At 39.0% G+C, this 12,156-nt stretch overlaps 1 protein-coding gene across 1 annotated transcript; it reads left to right on the top strand.

Moving 5' to 3' along the window:
• The first annotated feature begins 233 nt into the window (after positions 1–233).
• Positions 234–3,467, top strand: LOC129411863 (uncharacterized). The gene is made up of 3 exons (XM_055164049.1): positions 234–389; positions 487–545; positions 1,900–3,467. The coding sequence occupies exons 1-3, from the start codon at positions 349–351 to the stop codon at positions 2,559–2,561; spliced, it is 762 nt and encodes a 253-aa protein (XP_055020024.1). The 5' UTR covers positions 234–348; the 3' UTR covers positions 2,562–3,467.
• The last annotated feature ends 8,689 nt before the right edge of the window (positions 3,468–12,156 follow it).

The raw sequence follows: 12,156 nt of genomic DNA, 5'->3' as shown, positions 1-12,156 counted from the left end.
TTCATGGGCTAAGAAGAAGTCAAAATCAGTCAAATGAAAATCAATATATATTTCAACCAATCCAAAAATCATACTTTTATATTACAATAGCATCACTAATTCACCTGCAGAGCTATAATAAGGCTAGACACAGTAGGAAAAAATGCTGAACATGTTTGGTAATACTTTTTTCTGGATATATTTTACTTAATCAAATAAGCTCTTCTGGTGAGTGTCCCTGCGGTGCGAGGGGCTGAGTGCAGACAGTGGTTGGTCTGTGTGACAAGCAGCTGTCAGTAATCACTAAATGAGGCTAGACCAAGGCAGCTGGAGCAGCCAGAGGAACATTTTGGGAAACTTTTGCAAAAAATGATGACCAACAAGCTAGAAATTGCGCTGATAATTCTCAGGTATGGACTGTTTTTGATATTAAAACACTAGAGGGAGAGGCAGATCATTTTGGGGTGAGGAGATGCTATTAAATTCACAGTTTGTTGTCTTCCACAGTGCGGCTTGGGTTCACTTTGTGTCAGCTGGAGGTGCTTACTGTGCCAAAACTGCAAGAGGTATAATTTTCAGTTTACATTAGCCACTAAAGCATCTTGTTGACACTGGGGATGTTTACGGCCTGGAAATATTGTTGAAGCGAATTTGTATTTCATTTTCTGTACCTCCCTTGGTGCATTATGTAACTTAGGTAAGGTGGAGGCCTCACTTCTTGCTTGTCTTGTTATTTCTTTGCATGGAATGTTCCACAGTAGAGCATTAAAAATATCTACCCTGCATTTGTTCAATTACAAGTGTTTTATAGCTCAAAAATACCTTAAAAAAAACATTAATTCTTATAATGTGCAGACTTTCCTCTTCATAGATCTGACCATTAACTTGTCTCCAGTGTGATTACCAAATTTATTTCCATACTGTGGGACAATCAAAGCAAAATGGTAATATTTCCATGGAGACAAACAGGTGGCAGACCCTCTACGAGAAAGTTACACGGTGCAACTTTAACAATTGCGATGTTCTTTACAAATTCAAAAATGTAGCATGACAAAGAACTATTTTTAAACTGAGAATCCCAGCGTGGTCACTATTGCCAACATTAGTATTCACTCAAAAGTTGAAAATGTATTAAGGCTATGTTTATATGATCACAGTCTAAAAAGAAGATGCAGAAGTGCGTCTTCACTTTTTATTCCACATTTAGACAAGCGTTTTTGGGAGGAAATCTGGATGCATATGGTGACGCAAAAGTGTGTGGAATTCGATTGAGTATGCATGTTTCTGTGTACTGTATGTATGTGACGTAAATGTGTAGGCGACGTGAGCAGATCTTACCAGAGTTTTGCATCTTGGGCAGTGTAGAGGGAAACACTACATTGGAGCATATTTTACTTTTCTACTATGGAGTGTGGTTTCAAATTTTTGCATTTTTAAGCCCCAGAAATGCCGTCACCATCTAAACGAAAGGCACTTCAGATAAAATATTATGTGGTTTTTATCCTTAAGCGTTCTTGTGGCCCTAAATATATCTGGAAAAAGCCAGTTTATGCTCCACCGTGTAACTTTTTACCCAAAAAATTGACAAAAATAATGCAAATTTTTTATTGCACTGAAAATCATGTATAAACATAAACTTGTATCCTGAATGAAGTGGACTTGTAACTCCACAAACCTGACTTATTTGACCCGCTTGTTTCCATGGAAATATTGCCTCATTGGCCATAATATTCCACAGTATATATAAGAGGTTTTTAGCTCAGACACATTCTCGAATTGGCTTTGAAAATGTATTAAAGTGTAAAATTTAAGTCTGTAAGAATAGTTAATAGTTAGAAAAGTTACAACTGCACATTGACGTAATAGACAAAATTCTAAACCTAAGCCTGTGTAATGTTTTTCTTCAATGTTGTTCTATAGCTCGAGCTGCAGCTTTGGGCTTGGGTTACCCAGGAGTCCATGGGGCCCCTGACCTTTCTGGACCACCCCCCTTCTTTGCTCAACATCCCAGTGCGCCTCACCACCAGCACTCCCCAAACAATCCCCAACCTCCTGCTATGGACTATAACGAGTTTTACAATCTACCCAGAGAATTTCCACATTTTCAACCAGCTGGATATGGCAGTCACAGTCTAGCTCAATCCAACCTTCTGAGCAAGCTTTCTGGGGGGGAACCAGTGACCAGTCACCCGACCAATTTTGAGCAGGTCAAGCATGATGGCCCCCTAACACAAATGCAACCCCCCGGCATGGATAAACTTATGTATAGGGCTTTGGAAAGTCAGAAATATCCACTTCCACTTGTTTACAACTGGCCTGGTATGGCTGTTGATGCATATGTTCCAAATACACACGGTACAAGAGGAGTGAAAGGACCACCCCTGCCCCTTAGTCCTGCTTATGGTGTTTACTATGTGGTGTACCCTGTGGGAGCTGGGGCAAAGCAGAGTGTAATGTACCCGATGGCCACCAGGGGGAGTGTGCCTGATCATGCTGCCTGGCAGATGTATGGAAGATCGAACATGAAGCCGAGAAATCCATTTTACCCATCACATTTGGATAAAAGTGAAGAGTTGGACTGAGAGATGACCCAAGCCAGATGCCCTTCCATCTTGAAACATATGGATGGGTTTCCTCCGGGCGCTCCGGTTTCCCCCATCAACCCAAAACATTCTACACAGGTCTCCATAAACAGTTGATAGTCATGGTCAGTTAAATACAATCAATTCAATCATTGTGTCCTTAGGCAAGACACGTCGCCCACATTGCCTAGTATGAAAGTGGTGTGTGTGTGAGTGATGGTGGTGGTCGGAGGGACTGATGGCGCCAAGTGGCATGGCAGCTGCGCTTCTGTCAGTGTGCCCCAAGGCAGCTGTGGCTACAATAGTAGCTTACCATCACCAGGGTATAGAGTGAATGAATAATGCTGAATAATGCTGTGTAAAGCGTCTTTGGGGACAGAAAATGTCTGTGAAAGCGCTATATAAATAAAGACATACTTACTTACTTACATGGGCTTACTGTGACTTATAGGTGCACTAAAACTTTTAAGGTTTATGGTCCACTACCTGCTTGTCTCCATGGAAATTTCACCGCTTTATCTGGAAGGTTCCACAGTATAGAACTCAGACTTACATTTACATTTACATACAGCTCCAATATGCATTGAAAAACATGCATCTTACTGAGTAGGGTTTTCTCTCCACAGATTAGACCTGTAACTTGGCCCTTTAGCATTACCTGCTTGTCTCCATGGAGATGGATAGACCTTTCCAGACACAACAATATTAAGTGTGTGGTGGACCCTCTATGTGAAAAGTTACTCAGTGCACCTGTGATTGTAACCTATATATTTAATAGTTCATCAAATGCTGGAAATGCTTACGTTGCAGTTAATGGTACATTTGAGAATTGAATGTGTTTAATAAAATGGCTGATTTACACAAAACTTGGTTGACACTAAGCCCAAATAAAGGTCTTGAACTGGCTGCTCTCTCCCCTCTTGTGTGTTCTTCATGAGTTCCTCTGTAGTCTGGATGTGACCATAGTGCCATCTGTTGGTGCTGGAGAGCCCGTCTCCTTTTGGCTCACAAATGGTGGTACACAGGTGCTGTTTAACAGAAGGTCAGCCTTTGACACGTGCCATAATCGCCACACAATCTGCTGTAAGAGCAGTGTGTGGATGTTCTGTTAGCACACAGACCTGCTGTGGCTCTGTGCTGGGGAGGTCAGAATGGGGATGAAAAGGGCTCATTAAAACAATTAAGATACAAATGTATGAATCTTGATTATTCTCACTATCAGTCACACTGCATTTGAGTAGTTTATTAGTTTCTATGTAATATAAGACCTTTTTTATCTATTAATCATGTTCACTTCACATTTTAAAGTACGCATGGGAAAAAACATATTTTTTAATTACTTAGTTAGAAAGAAAATACATGCATACTGATGGAAGGTCTTTAATGTACTTGTCTCCATGGTTATTAGTTTGCCTAGAAAGTTCCACAGAATTGCATTAAATTTATTTATCTCCATGTAGGCAAGCAAGTGACACCAAGGCATTAAGTTACAATTCAGATCTATGGACAGGTGACCACACAGTAAGACTGAATGTTTTTCAATATATTTTATAATCAACTGTAATTAAATGCATGAAAATAACATCTCCATGAAAACAAAGTGGCAGATCCTCAACCAGAAAAGTTAAATATTCACTTTGCCAGACTCTGACTCTATCTAGAGGTTTGTGTTTTTGTAATTATTTATTATTTGCTTTTGTATATTTATGTTGCCTTATACACTTCTGCCATATGAGTCTATAGTGCTGCTATCTCACAGCAAGATGAATGATAGCCCAAATATTTGAACGCATTGTTTAGAGCTGAGACGAGTCACAGTAGGAGTGTCCTATATCTTCTCTGAGGGAGGCTAACGCAGGAGACGTGTTACTGACATCAGTATTGCACAGACAAGCTCGTCAGTTTCCTCTAGTGGTTTTTACGGCAAACTTATATTGCATACTCTGTGCATTTTGGTAACTTTCATGTTTCTTAAATTGAAATTGTCATTGGCTCGGTGGTTAGAGCATCTGTTCCACTGACCTGAATGTTTCTGCATGTCGTTGTTGTGTCTTTTTGCAAGGCACTCAGCTTTATGTAAGAATATATTACCTTCCCATGGCAGCTCTGGTTGGAAAAGCAGCTCACCATCACAAATGTATAAATGTGAAGTCTATTTAATTTGTAAGACACAAGTTATTTATAGATACAGTTTTAGACCAGAAGTTGAGTTGTCACCACTCCAACGCAAATGGACACTGTTAGATGAGTGAGTGAGCTTCTATTGCATCAGAAGTTAAAACCTGATATTGAGTCATCAAACCTTACTTGACATCCTGCTTACAATGTCTGTTTGACATTGTAATCTCACTTTTTGTGTAGACATGACCTTCAGAGCCACCGTAGTTTATTATTTCATTTCAGAGGGAGACGGGAAACACAGCCAGGGAATATTAATGGATGCCGCGTGCAGCTCCACACGTCAAAACTGCAGGACTTTGATTCCTCGCCGTTTGAGCCAGCGAATCGGAGCTGAGAGCGGAAGGTTATTCACTGATCAACACATAAATCAATCAATCAGGAGTCGGCCAAGCACAGGGAGCTGGTTCAGAGCGCCCGGGCAGAACTGAATGAGTATGTGAGTGGCAGAACAAAAGTAAAGCAATCAAGTGTTTATGGGCAGTTTGCAGGAGAGGCACCATACATCACAAGGCTATGTCAAAATCTGTGGCCTACAGGGGAAAAAACTGGGAGAAGCAGAGACAAGAGATGCCAGATCGTAGACCAGGCCTATTCAACCAGATCAGGCCGTCCAAATGATCTAATGCAGTCCACAGCCCACCTTCCACTTATTGAAATATTTTCTATTGTTTACTGGTTTAGTTAGTCCTGGTTTAGGCCTGGTTCTATTCTATTTGGAATTTTACAAGTGTGTGTTTCATGGCAATCAAAGAGCTAATGAGGAAAGAGGTTACGGAAAGTGCACGCCCCTTTCCACTGGCACCGCTGGATGTACTTAGCAACAAGATGCGATAGGTATCAAACTTGCCTGGTTTTACTGTACATACAGTGTTTATGGACAAAATACAGAGCAGGTTAAAACAAACATTTTAAGACCAAAATGGCAAGAGCAGTTACAGAAAGAGTGGTGGCTAGCAGGCCATCTACATCCACTTACATATTTAAAGTCTAAGAGCACAATCGAACTGTGCTCAAGCGCAGCACAGATGTGACTTTGGTCCGGTTGGAGAAGGTGGAGAGGGATGTACACACTCGACTTTACTAAACAAGCCCTGTCAGGTGCGCTGATGTTACTCATTCAAGGAAAACAGTGAATAAAATCTGCTTCAAAAACATATGGTAAACCCGTGCTTACCTTCAATAAGGACTGTGACAGACGTTTAGCTGCCCCTCATCTCCGGTTGTCATCACTGCTCCGTGCTGTTTTTATATCCATAAATTCACAGTGGAGCGCACATCATAAAAGGATACACATCAGCCTCACTATATACTAGATATTTCTGCAGCTGGACTTTTTTCACCTCTAAAAGCATTAGCACATGTAAACAGCACGGTGTGATGAGGTCATCGGGTTGTGGCCCAGTTCAGATGTGCAAGTGTGAGTGTGGGCAATAGAACCCTACGCAATCATGCTTGAGCACGGCACGGTTCTAAAGTCCTAGTGTGAGTGCACCCTAAGAGTTATACCCAGTTCACCCAGTTTTTTTTTTTTTTTTTTTTTTTGTGAAACCTGTCAAACTAAAAAAAAATATCCAAAAATCAGTTGCTCGGAGCTGGAAGTTGTCAGCTACCTTCCGACATCCGACTCTCTTGTCCGCCTCCTTACCCCATATCACTGGTTTAATGACCTCAATGCAAAAAGATATGTGGATCAAATAATTGGCTGTAACCTGAAATACAGCAGGACTATCTTTAACATTGACAGGTATATGACATATGGCATACTGTGGTGTCATTAGGTCATAGTCATAGATTTGAATGTATCTAATGTGGAGTTGTGTAAGGTGGTTGACTTCACCTGTCATTGTATTTTGGGTTATGGAAATGTTGGCTTCAGGGATAGGAAAATAAAATCTTTCCTAAAAAGACTAAAAAAGGTGCATTATGCAATCAAAACAGCCATAATTAAATTTTATGTCATAATTCAAAAGTGCATCTTTATAAATGGACTTTTGGTCTGTCTTGATTGTCACTGATCAAAGAGTCCTAAATTGTCACAGAGACAATTTTGTCATAGAAAAAACTAATAAAATAAAATAACACATTTTATGTTATTAAAACACATTTTATTTGATAGACCCATTCTTGTAGAGTGTAGAGAGAGTAGAAATCTGAATCCTGGTAGTATTTTTGCTGTGATGTCTGCGTTAAATAAATCACAATACCTAGTGAGTGACTGGTGGTGGTCGGAAAGGTTTTGGCACAGATTGTCAGCCACATTTCCACCAGTGAGCTCCAGGGCAGAGGTGGCAACAACCATACCATCATTGAGTGAGGATTAAACTGCAGAGATATGGAAATGTACACTTCAAGGGTTAGTAGCTTTTCCAGTAGTAAAATCTAGTATTGAGGTGATAATATTTGTAACCAAGATAAATTAACACCTTTTAGACCAAACCAAGGGTCACTTTATGCGTTCTTGAGTCACACACTGTTTTAGTAACGCTTCTTATTAAAATAAAAATATACTTTGTTATGACTTTTATCTGTGCGTGAGTCCACAGAAATGGGGAATATGCCATTTTGGGAAGTAGATGTGTCTATGTGGTTAAAAGGTCTATGTCCTTTATCATCACCAGGCTCTGTGCATAGAACTTGCTTGTCTCAGCACTATAAGTTTTTCAGAATTCAAGTCAAATTTACAGATAATTTAGTTGGATTCAATGGGATTGTTACAGTTGTATGGTTCTGATTTGAATTGTTTTCAGTGTTCTGTTTAAGATACAATGGTCATTTTGGGCTTAATTAAAAGACAATAAAGCAGGACATGTCACCTTTAGATATGATAAATTTGGTGTCAGACCCTCCATCACAAAAATTACACACTGAATCTTTCAACTTCAAAACGTCAAAATCAATGTATTTCAGAATGATGAAAAATGCAGGCTTCATAGAGCAACAGCCTGACACCAAACCCAGCGAGGCCATTGATATGAATCCGTAGCAATTGTCAAACATACCTGAAGAAAATTTGTCCTTCAGTTACAGCTACAATGAATCCTGAGCCAGTGGTGATGAATGAACCTCCCACCTGATCCAACGTTTTAGAGAGAAAAGCAGCGCCACCAAATTCTGAGATCGATTTTGGTTTGGAATGCCCAATGATGAAGGTGAAGGCGAAGACATCTATGTTTGGCAACTTGCAAAAAAACAGCACTCATACACCTCTACCCCTCCATTCTTCTCCCCCTCACCCATAAACAAAACAAAACACATAAAGGCCAGTCTACTGTAGATTAGTTAAGAGTTTGAATTGCAAGTTGAACCCCCCTTCCTCCTCTAAAAAACATAAATAATCCCCCCCAAAACAAGATCTAGGCACCTCAAAACAGTGACAGACGTGCGAGGAAAAGGTCTTTAATTAAATGTCAAAACCAACATGTCTGGACCATAACCGGTCTTCTTTAGGGCTTAGTAAGAATCTTTAGCCATATAAATTACTTTATGTGGTTGAATATAGAAAACTAACCAGGATATGAATGTTGTAGTGTGCATTTTGGGGACTTTTTCCTCATTCGAAACCTTATTATACTTTGGTTTTAAAATCAGATTTCAACAAAGAAATACCACAAAATGTACCCTAATAGTCCAACTCCTTACACCCCTTTGAGTTGAGAATCCTTTACCACTGCATAGTATATAGTATATTAGCTTTCTCCAGAGCACATAGTTTTATCAGCTTTGCCAAGTGATAAACAACACCACCAAGCACAAAAGTCAGCTCTCACCTGCGGTCACAGCCCTCCGTATCCCATTGGCATTTAATTGTTTCTTTAAATAAAGTTCAAAGCCATTTACTTTTATACACAGAGCCAGTTTGTGCACTCATCTCACAACACTCAGGTTACTTTTTATGTGCACCGGATCACTGTCCAAAGATCAACACATCATTAAAGTTTATAGAGCTTATGAGGAAAGAGTGGCTGCTCAACTGGCTGCCTACTGCACTCCCTGCGACTTCTGTTGTCATTTATAGCCTACAAAAGTTTTTAACAGCTTTTTCTCAAAATCTACTGGAAAAGTTTACATACCGTGCATACTGATTGCGGAATAGACACTAATTCAACTGAGTGCACCTTCAGCCCTACTATAAGAATCTTGGACGACTCATTGGTTTAAAGATTGAGTAACGATATTGAGAAAATTGCTGTCAAGGCTTCCTATTTTTTGCAATTTGTGCTGTGTTTTCAGTAACAGCCAAGGTAGTGGTAGATGTGTGCTAATATTACTGTATATTATCACGCAATGTGTCTGGGTTTGTCTCCAAAGCAGTTAACATAGTGATACTGCTAAAATACCACATTATTTATTGCATAAATTTCCATAATCACATACCATCAGTGGTATATGTTTAACAGAATTTTAAAATGTGATTTACAAATACAGATGTGAAAAGCAAGATATCCTATAAGGGCCATAGTTTAACCCTGTATCCTTACTACAATAATAAGTAAGTTGTGTTTTGTTACATTTGCATGTTTTTTGTTAAAAATGATCAGGTTCATTGGGTCTTCTGAAAGAAAATTTTGTATTGTGATCTATCTAGTCATTGATTTCAACCACAGACTGTATAAAGACAAAGTGTGCAAAGTGAGTATAACGTCACCCATAGCGTTTGGCTCCAGTCAAATGAAGCTCACGGGGTTAGCAGTTATAGAGATGAATTTGCAGCTAGATCCATATTAGGAATAGGAATTTATTTATGTACAAAATAGCGAAATAAAAACGCCAGGATCATGTAGAGCAGCTTAATACGGACATTTTAAGACCAAAACGATAAGGCTCACTGCAGCTGTTACAGAGAGAGGGGTGACAGTTTCTCAGTGTAAAGTCAATTAGAGTCAGTGGTAGAGATGCGCGGATTGCGGTTACAGCCACCGTATCCGCGGCTAAACCGCGGGCCAGGCAGATGATGTGACGAAAAATAATATTTTAATTAAATTTGGGTGGGTGGTGGTTTAACTACTCAAATTTGAGTAGTAGGATGGGCTACTGGAACACGGCGGAAATGGGCGAGATATATATATATATATATATATATATATATATATATATATATATATATATATATATATATATATATATATATATTATATATATATATATATATATAAAACCTATATTGTTAAGTATTGTTAACTACATCTGAAAAACTGAGTGTCGTTGTACAGTCTATGCTTGTAGTATAGTAGTAAGAAGGTAAAATAGCCTAGTCAGAAAATGTTGTCAATTAATTAGCTGCGCAAGACAACCAGGCAAGTTTGGGGTTGTTACGGACAATTAAGAACGTGAACATGCACGTTGAGCGAATTTTGGAATGGATGAGCTATAGAGTTTGCATTTTTATCAAGACTCCTTAGTTTGCTTGCTATATGATTGTTCTAAAATCTTAAATTAATCGGAGGATGGCGGGCGAGTGCAGTTTTGAAAATTTGTCAAAACCTTGGGTGCAAATGGATAGCGGGCGGATGATGAGTTTTGTGTCGCGGTTGTGGATGAAAAAATAGCCCATCCACGCATCTCTAGTTGGTGGAGCCAGAAGTGATCCCATGCACACTTCCTATTTGGAATGCACATTAGCTGTGTCCATTTCAACAGAATTTGGTGCAGTCTTCTGACTCAAAGAACTAGCACCATCTGTAGTAGAAGTTTTATAGTAGTACTTTTATTTGGAAAACAAAACAAAACATAGACTACAACCCCAAAAGGGTTTAGGCTGAAGTAAAAAATAACTTATAATGCCTAACCCTTTTAAACAATGACAGAATTCCAAGAAAAAAAGCAAGTTTGCATTTACAATTTCACTTACGGCTTACTGCACATATAAAAGACAAAATATAAATTAAAACAAACAAAATTAAAACAATAATTAAAACATAACTCTTTATACTCTTTTTTAAAAGCTTCTACAGCGTTAGACTTTTTTAGACTCATCACAGATTGTCCTATATAGTAACCCCTCTAACAGAAATACAATCACTTTCTATTTCAATTTCAGTTTTCTTTTTTTAGTTCCTTTCTTCAGTTTTTTAAAGATACCAGTTTTGTTTTCTTTTATGGTTGTACAAACTAAACTAATTATGTGTAGTCCAACTTCTTCAAAACAGTATTCCAGGTATGAGAGAGCTGGTAAACCCCTTGTCCCCATTTACTCTTTCTTTATATCACAAAGCGCATGGGTCTCAAATATCAGCTGTTGTTCTTAGCCTCATTTAAACTGCTTTGCTCCATTGTGTAGCAACAATGTGGTGCATCATGTGTTTTAAATATCAGGGTGAAATCAGCTGAAGTTGTTTTGATACATATTTGAAGATACAAAACACATGACATATATACAGTTTCTGAAAAATAGTTAACAAGCCTGAAAGCACATGATGACCTAGAAAGTGAAACATGAAAACAATTCTTTTAAATTATTTAATTTGCTTTTTTATGCTGTCTACATTTACAAAACTTGAATATTCCCAGTCTGTACTCTAGTTTGATCCAGTATTGACCTTACATGCAGAAAACGAGTTTGCTTGTTTTAGAAATCTCACTTAAAGGTGCATTGTGTAACTTTTTGGTTAGGGGTCTGTCACCGTCTTGTTTCTATGAATATGCCATTGCTCTGCCTGGAATGTTCCATAGTATGACGTTAAACAACTCTACTTTACACTTATTAAATTACAGGTGGTTTTATATCTTAAAAATACCTAAAAAAAAACAAACATTCTGACTGTTAGTGGGGTCGCCTCTCCACAGATCTGACTGTAGCTTAGCCTGGTTTGGTCTCCATGAAGATAGAATGGTTTGTGAAACACTCTAGGCAAAACAATAACACATCCATGGAGAAAAGTATTTGACGGACCCTCCACCAGATAAGTTACACAATGCATCTTTAAATTACGGTTACATGCAATCCAAAAACATGTTTTTGAGTAGTGGGAGGAAGTGGGAGTACTTAGAGGGAACCGGCGGTAACACACGGACTACACACACCCAAACTTTACTCATACACATTGCTAAATTACTTATTGCTTAAACACAGCACCCTTGTACACTGGCCTGTATTGTGTGTGGCAGCACTGCTTTCCTTGTCCCACTCCCGGCCTGGTGAAAGCTCCCTGTAGCCTGCCAGCGCTACTGACCTGTGGTAAAGGGGAAATCAATAGTCAATTCCATTTTGCAGCGGTGGGTGACAGGTACTAGATAGGAGTGGATTGGGAGCATGTAAGGAGCAGTGTCGTGAGTCTGAGCAAGTTTGACCTCACCTCAACGTCTCAAGAATGCTTTTCAGTGTGTCTCCCCCAGCGCTGTCTCCTGCTGGATATAACCTGGAATTGCAAAGAGAGGACACTTACAAACCGCTATAGACAGACAAAATTGACTCTTG

This window comes from Boleophthalmus pectinirostris, unplaced genomic scaffold, assembly GCF_026225935.1.
Source record: "Boleophthalmus pectinirostris isolate CB_2022bp ecotype Guang Dong unplaced genomic scaffold, ASM2622593v1 HiC_scaffold_6, whole genome shotgun sequence".
NCBI lineage: Eukaryota > Metazoa > Chordata > Actinopteri > Gobiiformes > Gobiidae > Boleophthalmus > Boleophthalmus pectinirostris.
Note: the sequence above shows the minus strand (reverse complement) of the source record. Positions and strands in the feature narration are given on the sequence as shown.